Raw genomic sequence first — 16,057 nt, 5'->3', positions numbered from 1 at the left:
ACGTACACGTGTACATGCACACACATACACGCACACACGCACACACACGCACACACGCGCACGCACGCACGCGCACGCACGCACGCACGCACACACACACACACACACACACACACACACACACACACACACACACATACACATACATACATACATACATACATACATACATACATACATACATACATACATACATACTACAGGATATATTACAGCAGTGAGCTTGAACTCTGGGTCAAAGATTCAAGTTGCAGTTATTTATATTTCCTATCTCCTTAAATCGTCACTCAAAGACAAGTATCTGTGACAGTGTATATATAGCTGTATTATACATAAGAGACAGATATAGACAGATACATTTCTGATAAAATGAAGAGTAGACTGATATATGAAATATTCTTTTATTGGGTGAGAAAATCATACCATGTCATAACTGCTTTAAGTCATGCAGAATAGATATCAGAGCCTTAAACAGGCTGACTTCTGCTAAATGGGTCAAACTGGGCAGAAAGTATACAAACATATAACATCCTTATAGAATATGATGTAACACTATAGATCAACTTACCTCAGAATATATAAAGCATATAAACAATTACAGCAATATGATGCAACAAACACAGCAGTGCTACTAATCCAAAATACTCAAAGCTTCATAGAACTGAAACAAACATTTATTTTTAGGTTCATTCTGCTGCTGATACATACTTTAGGTTTCTGAATATTAAACTTGTTTCTGCCTTTCATAGTGTGTAACTTGAAGGCCCTGAGTACTTTCTCCCACACTGAAAACACTGGAATGATAAAATTATTTGAACATCACCTAATAAGACTGATTCAGGACAGACAATTAGTTATTTTAAACTTTTCTAGCAGTCCTTCACAAACAGGGAACAGTCTGTCTATTCTCTCCATCTGTCAGCTGTTGCTGGCTCTTCCTCCTCCTCTTCCTCACACACTGCTGAGTTTGTCCTGGTGGATCATCAGGGGTGCAAAGCCTCACAGATGTACAGCAGTGGGTCCCTCAGTCTGTCCTCACTCTGGACACTTGCAGTTGTCACACATGGAAATCAAATGTGTGATAAGCTGCAGGATTCAAACACAAGTGTAACTTATAAATACATGTTCATACTTTTATTACACAATCAGAGAGAAAGAAAAAGAGAGAGAGTGCAGGACAGACAGACAGGTGACAGTCTCAGGTGTATACACTGCTACAAAACAGCACAAGAGAAGGAGGATTTAGTGTTTGTGTTATTACGAGTGCTAAACAAGAAGAGTTCCCAGATGCTACAGTGGACACATGTGTGACTGCTGTGATTAAAGAATCTTTCTTTCAGCTTAATGAGTGAATTGTCATCTCATTCAAACACGTTAAAGTCCGTTTGGCTCGACACCACGGAACAGAGGCAGCAATATGACATAGCTAACATTAACAGTGCAGTGAATCCTGCTTGTGCCGTGATATTCAGGACTGCAAACCGAGCAGCATCACTGACTTTCAGCTTGTTGTGTTTGTGGATATATGACTGACTTTAATTATCCATAAAATCATCACATTCTCTGTAAGATTAAGGTCAACTATTGAACTGCATATATTTTAAAGTAAAGGCTTTAAAAGCAAGTTAACGCTGAAAGTACAAACACTGCTAATGTCACATAACTTTGCCAACATGTGGCCAACAGTAATGTTGTAATGTTCTTCATTATTAAACATTCGCACATAAATAAGTGACATAATATTCAGTACTTACTTTTGACAGTTTACTCTTCAGCCGCTCCGCTTCTGCTGTATTTTGGGCAAAATTCCACATCCACCGCCGCACTATGAATTGTGGGATATATGGGACCACGAAGCGTGTGGACCACGCTTGATATTTGGGGCAATCGACGGCGCATTTGGAGTACACTTCGGATTGGGACAGCCGTCGTTGCATCGCTGTGACATAATAGGTCTCAAAATGCGTGCTTCAAGCATGCGGTCTCTTAATCCTGTCTTAACAGCCGAGAAAACGTGTTTGTAGCGTCCAACACAGCAGCCATGTTCCTGCAATCACCAGTAAAACCTTTAATGGGAAAAAAGCGAGCGGAAGCCCTTCATCAAAGCACCTGAACAACAAACTCTGACGAGAAGAAAAGCAAACTGGAACCTGCTCCATCCACCACTGTTTGTTTTATACACAGAAAAATCTGCACTAAGATTCCAAAAGTTGTATTAAAATCTGCAGATGAACTGTTAACTTGGTCTGATACCATGTTTAAATTATACAGTTTACTGTATAAAGGCTGATGGCAGCCGTCCCAATTTACATGGAAGCGCACCTGCAGCAAGCAGGGGTGAGTCTAAAGGGGGGAATGTGGTGTACTACACAATATTTATTTCAAGGCTTTAACATTTTTCAGATTGAAAGTGAAATAATATAAAATATTGTGCTAAACTGCGTTAATATTTAAAAATATGAAAATAAAAGCTTTTTTAAAACCCAATAAAAATATATATGGGCCAGTAAAACTCTGCACTACTGACCTGAAGGTTTCCGAATTATTGTTAATATTAATTAATGTCTGCACCATCATAATGTCTTATTTTCAGCATCACAAAAACTTTGCATCAAAGAACAGGGCAAACATCAGAATGCTGATATGGTTGTTTCTCTTCATTATAGCCACCAGATTCTCCTTTAAAGGCTTACAGACACAAAGTCACTCGTTCACATTCACACATGTGTTTCCACATTTTAAAACTAATGTACAAAAACATATGAAGCCTTTGAGAAAGACAAGGTAAAGGTACATTATGTTTGTGCCTTAGTTTAGAGTGCATATATCTTATGTTATTTGGCTTTGACCTTTGGCTGTACTTGAGTGTATTTATATATTTTTAAATTTAAGAAAATGTTTTTTTAAATAAAAATTTTAATATGGCAGATAAATACAAAGGGCTTCGTTTTTTTTTCTTTTTCCTTTTTTGACAGACATAACAAAAAGAAATTAGCAATTTCTAAAATAGAAACCAATGAGCAGTTTGTTTTGAAAGTCCTGCATTTTTTTGTCTTTTGACTATTAATAAGACAAGACAAAAATAAGAAAATAATAATTGATAGCTGCATCCCTAAGATAAAGACATCAAAAGAAGCGGGTTTTATTTTGATGGGCACATCATTGCGGCCAGTCACATGCAATGAAAGACTGGGCTTATACCACTATATGAAAAAAGGAAAAGGGGGCAGATGTTCCGAAGACAGCAAGGTACACAGAGAGACAGGGCACCAGATTTAAGTGCAAGCATGTTGGGGAAAAAGTGAAGGAACGAGTGACAATGTAAAAAGAGCAGCCTCTTACTGCATTTCAATGATATTAGAGACTGCAAAGCTAAGTGAAATAAAATTAGGAGCTGGCTAAAGTGATACCCTTTTGATTTTCAGCCATTTTCCATTGTGGAAAAGGTTTCAAACTTGTCCAGGCCTTAAACCTGAAATGTGTGTCTCCATAGTAGCAACAAATCCATAAAAATAGTGCCTTTATGAAAACATTGAATAAAATATTGCTTCTTGAAAAAGCCTAAATTTACAGTTCAGTATTGAATATTACATAAAATAAACTATTAACATTCAAGGTGTGTTTGAATGGCCGAGGTGCAGAAATGTCTGCATGTAGCACAGAGCCATGGCTCTTGTCTGAATGAGTGTCACAGGCCTGAATGTGCGCCTGAAGCTATTTATAATTCTTAACCTTTTCTTTAATCTGCTCACCACAAACAAGCAAAGGCATACATTTTGGACTTTAACTGTATTTTCATAAGCTTTACAGCTTTTCATACTTCTGAAAACCTTATGGCCATTTATACTACACAAAGTAATTAAGCAGTAAACAATTAGCCTGTTGAACCTCAATGCCCCTGATGAGAGGGAGAACATCTGATTTAATGGGGTGTACCGCCAGATCTTTATAGAAGTGTGATATCTACAGAAAGGTCAAAATCTCAGTTAAAAGCTCAAAAAAACGTTTCAACCATCACCAAACAGCTAAAACAGCCAAAAATTAAAGAGCAGGCAAACAGATTCCAGAAAAAGATGTGAACACAAAGTGCAAATCCCCCGTTCACTTGAGGGCACGTACACAGACATGCCGTCGGGTGCTGAAAGATGACATCTGACAGATTCCTAAACTGCAGGTTCCGTCACTCTCAGACCAAAATTCACTCACAGTTGAAAAACAAAAAAACAAAAAACAACTTTACGTAATTTTACACATTTCTTATAATTTAACTCCAAAGAGTCATGCTGACAGATTTCTTTCTTTGTTACAGGAGCTTTTTCTTTATATTGAAAAACAGTTAAATATGTAACTTCTTTACACTGACAGAATAGGGAATTTCACTGATCCAGCCCGCTGACACCAAAGTGGGCTTTTTGTGGCCTGCAGTGTAAAATGAGTTTGACACCTCGAGTTTGGACATTAATGAATACTAAAAGCCTATGAGTTTTATATATAATACAAATTGAATATAACTTTACCACATTTAACACATAAGATTAAACAATCAATACTAATAAAAAAAATTGAATAAAAAAAATAAAATGAAAGAACTAAACACAAATTTTTGCCTTCCTATTTAGGTTAGACCTGAACTCAACCTTTTTTCTTTTTCTTTTTAAACACTCTAGGCTGTTTAAACAGTGGTTTAGTGGAATGATATGGTTGATGAAGAACACATTTCCAATCATGAGACATTAGTGGTAAATATCTATAGAAAGTTTTGCCACTAAAAAGGAAAAGAATGTGCACTGCTGTGTTCCGCAAATTTTATGAGTCCATTTTTTATCACAGATAAGGCGTGGACTAGAAATGTTTTGCGATGAAGCTCTGTTAGTCTTTTAGTCCAGGGTTAGCTTTAATCTACATCTGAGAAACTGGGTGAACGAGTCAAGGTTGAACTAACCTTGATACGGCTTTTAGGATGTCATTTGCTACAAAATTTATTCCTTTGCATTTCTACCCATTCAAGTGTTTAATGTTTTGACTATTAGATAAGAGCTGTGCAAAGTTAATATAATTATGCAACTGTCTTAATAAGACTAATAGGAGATTATTTGACATTGGTTGGATGTGGTTTTCATAAGATAATAAATGTGTGAGATATTTTTAATCCAGCAGCTCTGCAAACCTCTCTTATTTACGTGTCACAGAAGACAAGTTTTTACTGTACACTGACTTAAAGATTGACTGACTTTATTGATTCACACTGAGCAGTGTCAACAATATTCTACAACTGTGTTAGGGTTAGAAATTTAACACTAAGTAGTCCTGATTTTCTAACATTGAAAAATCAACACTGGCATTTCTGTGCACATTTTCAGGAAAAGACATATATCTCTTTGCATTTAAATAATTTGACTGACATGGAGACGTGCATACCTGCAGACACCGCAAAAAACGCGGAGAGAAGGAAAAAACGCATGATTCCTCCACGGGTAGACTGATGCTCGAAGTAGTCTGTACTTCCCAGCATGTGATTTATAATATGTGTGGTAGTCTGCTCTTCTAACTTGTATCCACTTCTCCGTGCACCTCGAAGCACTTGAAAGGTCACAAATCCCCGCTAGGGTCCACCTGTCCTGAACCATGGTTGCTGTTCATTGATGGGGCGGCCAAAACATTATCAACACCCAATAATCTCACCACACGTCAACACCTCTCAAACACTGTCAACAAAACCGCACATCGGAAACTTTGCAGAAGATTTGTAGCTGAGTTTTTGCATTTTATGTAACATTTAAAAAAGTTGGAATATGAAGAAACCTTTTGACCTTTTGCTTTTATCATATTCATCCAAAGTAACCTTTGCAGCGCAGTCTGAATATCATCACTAGGGATGGGTATTGATAAGATTTTCACGATTCCGATTCCAGTTTCGATTCTGTTTAACGATTCGATTCTTTATCGATTCTCTTATCAATTCTTTTTTAAAAAAAGGAGAACACTAAGGTCGATTAGCTTAGAACTTTGTTTTATATCTTCTCTTTGAACAAGATAGAAATTTAGGAGTAACATGGCCTTACAAACCCAGCAGTGAGATCTTAAGAGATCCAGCCTATGGCTCTTCCATGGGGTGTCACAGGGTCCCCAGGAAAAAAAAATAGTAAATGTAAAATAACAAAATAAATATTCTTCTGTAGCAATAACAAAGTATAACATAAATTATTCTGTAGCAATTACACAAGAATATCCAGTAATGTCCCTGCCTACAATTAAACACATTCACTTACCGAAAATCGGGGCATCTGCTGTGGCAAATAGGTTCAAGCCTTTGACCACAAACTTAGTCACTGCTCGGTGACATTCGTCTATCCTGGCCTGAAAGGAGACGCTACCGGTAGACTGCAGCGAGAACTGCCAGCATCTGAGCCAGCCAGACTCTGTCTCTCTCATCATGGTCACCTAAATGCACAGTAATGGCAGGTTTTGTAATAAGGCAGATCGCGCTAACATAATATGCACTGTTAGTTGATTATTTACCTGCCGCATTAACGGGAGAGGACGTGCAAACGTTACCACTGCTGCTGGGTTGAGATTCACGAGTCCGGAGCAGAATTAAAAACACGACATTCATTTCAGGTCATCGCGTGTTTTGTGAGCAAATGCTTTTGCATATTCGTAGTGTTTCCTCCCTTAAATGAAATATCTACTTTGCAAGTATTGCAAGTTGCCCTGTTGTCATCCGTTCTCGTAAAGTATAACCAAACTTTTGAGCGTTTGAGCCGCCATGTTTCCTGCCAGGTAAATGACGCTCCGCAACGCGGTGACGTCATTCGGGGCGACTGGAATCGATAAGGGAATCGTTTGCAAAAATGGCAAACAATTCCAAGGAATTGAAACAGTGGGAACTGGTTCTCAACAAGAACCGGTTTTCGATACCCATCCCTAATCATCACATACATGTTTGCACAGTGTGCCCATAATATCAGCTCATAGACAACCCCAAACCGTGAGTACTGCCATGTGTATAAGTTTCCTACTTCTACCCATTAACACAAACCGAATCAAAACACTTGTACAGATTTGCTGATGTGAGGTAGCAAACTCCTCTAAAGCGTAAATGCACTGAAGCTTACACCTGTTATGTTTAAATCATGGCGACAAACGCCCTTTCGCATTTAACCTTAACAAGCATCTGACCACTTTCACAGTCCAAACTGCCTTACCCAGGGTGGAAAATCAGTCTTTTTCCAGATGTGGTTTCATTTCTACATGCTAGCCTCGAGCTAGCCACTTAGCCGCTTGTGCTACTTCCTGGTGTTCTCTACGTCACTTGAAACGTAGTAACTGGCATGTGGTTTAACGGTGTGTACCGCCAGATCTTTAGGAGAGACCGGGAATAGTTGTAACATTTTTGACATTTCTGTTTGTAGCTTGGAGCTCTTTTAAGGTGTGGATTCAAAATGTAATGCAAAGTATTTACATGTCTCTGCTATTAAATAGTACAGCTATTTTCTCTGCAGCACAATTACTTATTGCATGGTGTGGTCTTAAACACAAAGAGTGAAATATTGCAACTAACCCCATAGTCTGGGTTAGTTGTAACATATGCTGGGGTGAAATGTAACACAATGAAATAAGGGTTCTGACAAAATCTTAACATGTAATCTTTTTTATTCAACACCAGAATACACTTAGAACTATTTATGTAGCTATGCGTGTGTGTGTGACAGAATGCAGAAATCTAGCTTTTGAACATATTCCAACCCCCCAAAAAAGAAAAATTATGGAATTTTCAACAACTGAATATTTCATTCATTTTGGTTGGTCTTCCTTGAGTTTGGCCTCATTGGCTCAATGGGCATTGTAACCTACAACTCTTGCACCAACTTTTGAATATAACAATGAAGCTGAAAAAATGTAGTTGTGCACCAGTTGTGTAGTTGTGCAATTCCATTGCAATGTCCATGAGAAGAATTACTTTTTTTCATGGCTTACATTGGTGTGGTTTGCAAAGTGCTTCAGAAAGATGAGGAAATTTGTTTCTTGCACCCACCCTGATTTATTTCCACTACCAATACTTCCTACTGGCCCATCTCTGACAAAGTGGTCTGCATAACGTATGCGTCGGAACACAAACATTGGAGGAATTGTGTTGCCAATGGCATTAACCGCATATACAAAGGTGACCAGTGAACCTCTCTCTGCTGATGTCATTGCCCTAACTTGTTTAAAATAAGTTAAAGTAATAGTGTGGTAAGTTGTAACGTTTGCATTATTGTTACAGCTGACCCAGACTCCTATAGCCATGAACTAACTAACATTACAGACAACTGCTAAAACACTAGCACTAAAGACCTACACAGAATATATCACCATATAGAAGGTCCTGAGTTCGATTCCATCATCAGGCTGGGGTTTTCTGTGTGGAGTTTGCGTGTTCTCCCCGTGTTTGCGTGGGTTCCCTCCAGGTACTCCAGCTTCCTCCCACCGTCTAAAGACATGCAGCTTATGGGGATAGGTTAATTGATTAATCCAAATTGCCACTAGGTGTGAATGTGAGCGCGAATGGTTGTCTGTCTCTGTGTGTTAGCCCTGCGACAGACTGGCGACCTATCCAGGGTGTACCCCGCCTCTCGCCCTATGACAGCTGGGATAGGCTCCAGCGCCCCCTGTGACCCTGAAAAAGATAAGCGGAAGGGAATGGATGGAGTTTAACTGCAAAGCAGATAATGCTATTAGAAATTGAAATAAATTTTTTAAAAATTACTTTTTGGCATAAAAATTACTTTTCTTCTTCTTAAATTGTCTGTGTTTGCCAAAATTTGCTCATTTTTCACATGTGACAGAAGAACTGAATTGGGCATGTATAGAATGAATCACATCATTTGAAACTTGATGTTTCCCTGATTGGAGAAATTGGAAGTGTTACAACTGACCCACGTTACAACTATCTGGTCTCCCTATAGACGTGTGGTATCTACAGATTAACTGAGCCTCAGAGAGTGAGAGCAGAGACTAGAGCAATTTGCTGGTCTGGAGCATTCAGGTGTGCTAAGACACACACCTGAAGAAACCACAAGACTTCTGGAGGAATGTCCTTTGGACAGATAAGACCAAAGTGAAGACGTTTGACCGCCTCATACTCAGTGAAAAGTACAGCGATGGAGGGACAATCAATTCAGCTTGCTTTGCACCCACAGAACCTGGGCACCTTGAACTCCTCCATTTACTAGAGTCAAATGTGAGGCCATCTGATTCCAAACACAAGAGGAAATCTAGAAAGGAGTGGTTTAAAAAGAAAAGAATAAATATGTTGTAATGGCTCAGTCGAAAGTTCAGCCCTCATCTCGACTCACTGGCTGTGACAGGACCTCAAAAGAGCCATGGACGAATGACTCCCTGCAAACCTCAATGAATGGAAACAATTTTCAACAAACAGACGGTCAAATATTTCTTCATGATGTGAGAGACTGATAAAGTCACAATGATAAACTGGTTATACAATCTTTTGAATCTTAGTGTCTACTTAAAAACGAAACGGTGTAATATCTGAGGTTTTATTTACTTCATTTTAGGACCATCTTTTTTTTATTATGTCCTGATGTGATTGTGTCACATGACTGTACATTAGCTACAGCAGACATCCACTGCATGATGTTTCTTTGTCACAACTAGAACAATTTTCAGTGGATCCTGCAGTTTTCCATGCAGGACTTTCATGTGATGGAGTACTCTGAAAGTGTGCTACACCGGACAAAAAAAAACAGGATCTGTGTTCTTCTTGAAGCATGTGGTGTGCATGTGTTCATTAAAGAGAAAAAGGAGAAATGAAAGCTCTTAAAAGGACAAAAATTACCCATCATGCAGTTTAAAAAAAAAACAACTTTAAAAAACTTTATTGCTGAATTTAATTTTACAAATCAATCTTGAAAAAATATAGAAAGGTGTTGCAAAATATCTGACCAGATCTCAGGTAGATCGTGTGGATGTAAATCACACTCAGTTTCTATTGTCAGTATTGTGTGAACAACACTTCAACCTTATTGTATGTGGTTATTAAAAATGTTAGAATTGACATTAAAAATCATACGTCAATATATCAGGATACAAAACTATACAGGTTGTTAAACAGAAACAAACATTATCAACAACTTTGTAAAAAACAAGACAAAAATGTTTGTTTTACTCTTTTTTGTATACTTTTCTTTTTGGTGCTGAAAAGGCCACACATTCACATTTCATTACACTCCATTCTTCAAATTTTGTCGTACTGTCCTGACTGCGGTCGCAGTTTCAAGGCTGATGAACTAATTCCCAAAAAGCCAGAGCTGCACGGCTACTTAGTACAGTGATGTTTCACAGTTGAGTTAAGCAGCATCATTTACTTATTTCTTGCATGGCACCTGAATGGTTTTTTTTTCTATTAGCTATACATTATACACATTTATAAACAAGTAGGTTTAGGGAATAGTGAAAAAAAAAACAAGTATTAAAAAAAACATTCACAGTGCTCCATGTACCAAAAAGACAGTTACAGAAGAACAAATTACATTTTTCCATGTCATCAAAGAAAAGAAGCCTTTACACAGAAACTTAAGTTTGGTAATAAAATATATACATTTTATACATAACAAGTTAGTATTTAAGTACATTGAGATAAACATCAAGAAAATATTTTGGTACAAATATTAGACTTAGGGAAAATAAAGCCCATAACCGATTAGTGCAGCAATGTCAGAATAATGTTGAGTAAACTAGTTATGGTACATATATAAAATATGTAAATATGGCACTTAGCATCTGGTATATATAATTCAGAGTTTACAAGGAAATCTGATGAATGGAATAGTCTCCTCCTCCTTTAGCTTCCAAAAAATAGATGTAGTTTCCATGAGCAGGAACAAAAGATGAAAACTAGATTTTTCAAACAGCCAGTATTGCATCAGCAGTGAGTAATCACCTCCTTTGGCTCAGAAGAAAGTACTTTCCCATTTTCACTTTGGAGCTCGTCTGAGAGAAGTCACTATTTTACACCCATTTTACACATCTTCCCTCACCGGAAAATCCTTCACAAAGAGAAAATGAAAGATTAAATAATTGGAGAGACACAGTAACAAAGCCAAATATCAACAAACACTAGCAAAAGTGTTAGTGGCTGATAAAAAGCTGCAGCAAGAGCAACAGAGTCACTCTGGTTTAACCAGTAATGCAGTTCACGTGGCGTTACGAAACTCACTGTGAGACGTTCCACGATGGCTCCAAATCAACAAAAATCCAAGCACCAACACAACAGGGACCCCTTTACATAATATCCTGAAATAGGGGTCTGGTTTGGGGTCTTGGGTGATATCTGGATCTGAAATTCTTGTTTCACTCTCTGAAAAAAAGAAATTATAATAATTGATATTATGAAATGTTCCACAGTTACCTGTATAATAAGTGTTACTGTTTTTGCATTTAATATCAGAGCACTTTTATTTTAAAAGTACCAGGCAACACCTCAGATCCATCTTTGCTGAAATAACAATTTAAAATGAATGATTACCAGATGGGCATGTGACATTGACTTGACATGTAGGCTCTGAGAGGAAGTTGCTTTCAGTCTCGAGTCTACTGTGAAAATAGTGGACGTCAGTTTCTTCATCCAGGCTGTATGTGGTAGAGATGTTAGTTGTGGTTGAATTTGACAGACACGTTCCATTCAAAGTCCACTGAATGTTAGGCTCTTTGTAGCTGTCAAGCTTTACAACACATTGGTAAACGTTTTCGCCATTTGGGCGAGTCTCACTGTGCTGAAAAGTATGTGTCCCTGGTGAGAGATGATTTTTGTTAAAATTATGAAATTTCATGAGTATTAAAATACTGTTGGTATCCACAATGGATGACTTACCAAAAACTACAAGATTCACATAAAAACGTCTGTATAGTGGAGAATAAAAACGACAACTGTATTTTCCCTGGTCTTCTTTTGTGATGTTTTTTAATAGAACCGAACAATTACTGCTGTCCTTATAAAAAAATGTTTCATATCGGTGGGACAGGTTGTCTTTAAAATCTAAGGTCCCATCATTATATCTGAAGATCAATTTTTGTTTCACCCATCTCTTCTCATCTTCTTCCACTTGCCACTTGAAGTCCTTATTTGAATTTCTATTAGGGCAGTCACATGGCAGGAGCACATCGTCTTTCTCAAAGCCTTTGACAGTGACAGTGATGTCATCACCTGCGACAGAAAAGATGACCAATCATAAATCCAGTTATCAGAATCACGATGTCTGCATTAAATTATCAAAAATAAACTTGACAAAATAAGAAAACACAGAACTTGCTGCTTCACAAAAGTTAAATAATCACAGAGAAACTGAGGTACAACTCTGTGGGCTTTACAGCTCTGCTGTTAGAGTCATTTTCAGATTGAAATATTTCTCATGGAGATATAACCAGTGACTCCCGACTGTGCATTATATGTAGGATTTGTTGCATCTTCTAAAAGACCAGACATAATCATTAAAACACAATTCAGTGATTTGAGTTTTTAATAGTACAAAAACAGCACGAAATCAAGTGTTCTGAAGTGGCCGACCTTTTATTTGCAAGCATCTATTTTATTTATTAAAAAAAAATCTAGGCAGAAACATTTGGGGAAAATAAAAATGATACCAATAAAGAGAACAAGAAACATATCTTTATATTGTTGTTTCATTTAAGAGTGTAGAAAGACAGTGAATAAATGAAAGAATGCAGGAAATAAGTTATTCAGTTAGGTTAATCCTAATAATTCAAGTAAAATAAAGTTTGTTTTGATTTCATATCAACTGTGTTTGATTTAATGCCATTAGTCTGCAGTAGAAAGTTGTCAGATCCTGTTTCATTTCTTTGACTCTAATGAGTTTATTTCTTTGATACTACAGAGCTGGTTTGTTATATTTACTAGGTTATAATGAGTGTAATGAACTAAGCAAGTAACTAATAGTTAAAGCTGCTCTAGTTGTTTTCACCTAGCGCTTGTGTAATGTTTAGCTGAGTACATTCCTCCCTGTAAAATATTAACAATCAGCATATTTCACAACTGTACATTTAAAACAATCCATCCGGCAACGCCACATTTTTCATTTACCATCCACACAATCACTAATGTTTGTTACTCTTGTTTCACTTTCTGATAAATCTCCAGGATATCAACACAGTTGTTTGTGTGTTTCATGTTTCCCATCTGTTGTTCTTTTACACTTCAAGTGATAACTGCCTAAATACTTCTATATTCAAATTATAATCCCTTCTATTGTGCCAATTGCTACATGGAATTTAGCAACATGTGCTGGTTTAGGCATGAAACTAAGACATGATTGCACAACCACTCCTCGTTAGAGATTTGAGCCTCAATTTGTTTGCATTTCTTCAGATTGAATAAAGAAAAGACATCGAAAGAAAAGAGCTGATGATAACCAGACGATGTAAACAGACAGCTCTGACCTGACAGTTCAGGTCATCTCCAATAAACTAAAATAATTAAAACAGTCAAGGCAAAGGTCTTCTGTGACTGTTTACTGGATTTTACAATGTAGGCGTGTTTGTTTCTGTATCTATAAAGAATCAAATTCTTTTAATCAAAGAATTTCTCGATTCTGATGAGAAAGATTTCAGATTTTTTGGGGAGAATGTATATATGTGCATTCAAATTGCATCTCTGAGGATTCGCATTAGGCTTAGTCATTACTAAATACTAAAAATGTATGAGTTTTATATGTATAACTACATGTAATTGTACCATATTTAACACATAATTTGATTTTTATTATTGACTGTTTAATCTTACGTACAAACTGAATTAAAACAAATACTAAAATGAAAGAACTAAAAACAAATGATTGCCTTCCTATACAGGTTAGACCTGAACTTGACCTTGTTGTTTTAACACCCTAGGCTGTTTTAACAGTGGTTTACAGTTGAAGAAGAACACATTTCCAATCACGTGACATTAGTGAAAAAACTTTCTATAAACATTCACTGCTAAAAAGGAAAACAAACTGTAACTTTTGTGAGTGTTAAAAGATGTGAACCTTAAGTAATCTAATAGACTTTACCACAGCAGCCCAGTAGTTACTCCCACTTTAGCTCATAGCTAAAAGTATGATTTAAAAAACCAAAAAAACGTTTGCAATGTCTTTGATAAAGGAAGAGCTAAAGCTTTCATAAGTCTTAAAACTTTCAGTTTCACAGATAAAGCGTGGACTAGAAATGTTTTGCGATGGAGCTCTTTTAGTCTTTTAGTTCAGGGTTAGCTTTAATCCACGTCTGGGAATCTGGGTGAATGAGTCAAGGTTGAACTGACTTTGAACCGTCTTTTAGGATGTCACGCACTATAGATTTTATTGCTTTGCATTTCTACCCACGCAAGTTATTCACCTTTCTGATTTTTAGGTAAGAGCTGTGCGAAAATTAACATGATTATGTAACTGTCCTAATAAGACTATTAGAAATTGTATGATGTAGTTTTCATAAGGTGATAATGTGTGTACACAAAAATGTGTGTGAGCTTTTTTAATCCAGTTTTGATTATAAAAGAACAGCTTTTCAAACAGCTCTTACACTGTGGTATTTTTAATTGCTGTAGCAGAACATGTAATTGAATTGTTTAAACTATTTATGATTGTGTTACTCATTGAATGTGGTCTTAACTTCATCTAGGTCACACATTAGTACTTTTGGCTACTCCCCAGGTGGACGGATCTGTGCTTGATTTGGCACAAATTCTTCACTGGATTTTCTGATCCAGGCTGCCAAGAGTGAGCTCCTGCAATCAAACTGGGGATCTTTGCGCATAAAGCAAACATGTGGAGCACTAAAACCCCTGTCCCAGCTCCATCTGAGTTCCATCTATACACAAACACAATCTGTCTAGCATATTAATAGCTTTTCATGTACAGTAAACAAGTAAGATTTTTTTCTGCTAAGATAACCTCCATATGGTATCCAAGATTTAAAAATTTTCAGTATCATTGTAAGTGTGACTAGAATTGCTCCACCCAAGATTAAGTCTCAACTAACAAAGTGTTTGGGTATTCATAATAACATAAGTGCGCGACATACAAAGATAACCCTCAAAACAGATCAGCATTCCCAAAAGAAGTGAAACAAATTTAAGCATAACAGCACAACACTTTTTAAAAAATGTACAGTGTGACAAATACTGAAAAAATGTTAAATACACTGTGCTGTGTTTGTAAGAAAAATCATAACATAACATCCTGACCAAAGATGTCGTAATGGACTGTTGATGCAACAAGGCTCGGAATAAACAAGCAAACTGGGAGTGTGTTGCTGAATACCTCCAAGAGGTGTCAAGGGAACCCAGCTATGAGCTGAAACAGGGAGGGAAGCATAAAACTCACGACTAGCATTAAGTCTTAACTTCTTAAGTTCAAGAGTTTACTTTTGTGTTAAAAGCTGACATGAACGTGTGATCTGGGAACGGACAACCGATTAACAGATGAAGGTCTTTTAAGCATTTACAGCAAATATAATGCAGAATTAACACTCAAGAAACATCGTGAAGATGTTTTGTGTTAAATCAACACTTTTGAAGTTGAAGATTGACTGACCTACTTAATTGATTAACACTGAGCAGTGCCAATAATATTTCTACACCGGTCTTAGCGTTATAAATTTAACACTAAGTAGTGCTGATTTGCTAACATTGAAGAATCAACACTGGCATTTCTGATGTGTACCCTTTTTATGAGAAGAGAACGACATAAATCTCTTTGCATTTAAATGATTTGATTGGCATGAAGACTTACCTGCGGACACCACAAAAAACGCGGAGAGCAGGAAAAAACGCATAATTCCTCCACGGGTGGACTGCTGCTAGAGGTAATCTGTACTTCCCAGATTGCGATTGATAATCTGTGTTAGTCTGCTGTCCTAATCTGCTCCTTCTGACAACACTTTCTGACGCTACATTTTCGAGAGCTCTGTAACTTCTGTGCGCCTCGACACAAACCACTCCACTTAAACCTCGTGTTATTGGGAAATGAAAGTCCTCTCCGGAATACCGTCACACTACGCCTATAAA

General features: G+C 37.1%; 2 protein-coding genes across 3 annotated transcripts in view; both read right to left on the bottom strand.

The window, feature by feature from the left end:
• Positions 1-7,309, bottom strand: part of piga (phosphatidylinositol glycan anchor biosynthesis, class A) — a 28,642-nt gene extending 21,333 nt beyond the window's left edge. The window contains exon 1 of one of the 2 annotated variants that reach the window (XM_084908242.1): positions 7,206-7,309. The gene's annotated coding sequence lies outside the window, so the exon portion shown is untranslated. Of the gene's footprint in view, positions 1-6,269; positions 6,328-7,205 lie in introns of those variants that run through there. The other variant, XM_084908243.1, reaches the window with a different exon arrangement.
• LOC146370797 (uncharacterized) overlaps positions 1-16,057 on the bottom strand; it is a 25,184-nt gene extending 9,127 nt beyond the window's left edge. Inside the window, exons 1-3 of the mRNA XM_084908250.1 lie at positions 15,783-16,057; positions 11,873-12,205; positions 11,528-11,791 (exon numbers count right to left, since the gene is read on the bottom strand). Coding sequence (XP_084764376.1) covers positions 11,528-11,791; positions 11,873-12,205; positions 15,783-15,825 — 640 coding nt within the window. The 5' untranslated portion in view covers positions 15,826-16,057. The remainder of the gene's footprint in view (positions 1-11,527; positions 11,792-11,872; positions 12,206-15,782) is intronic.

This window comes from Perissodus microlepis, chromosome 16 (genome assembly GCF_051167445.1).
Source record: "Perissodus microlepis isolate ML-2025 ecotype Zambia chromosome 16, ASM5116744v1, whole genome shotgun sequence".
Taxonomy (NCBI): Eukaryota; Metazoa; Chordata; class Actinopteri; order Cichliformes; family Cichlidae; genus Perissodus; species Perissodus microlepis.
The sequence above is the reverse complement of the archived record's forward strand: the minus strand, read 5'-3'. Positions and strand labels throughout refer to the sequence as shown.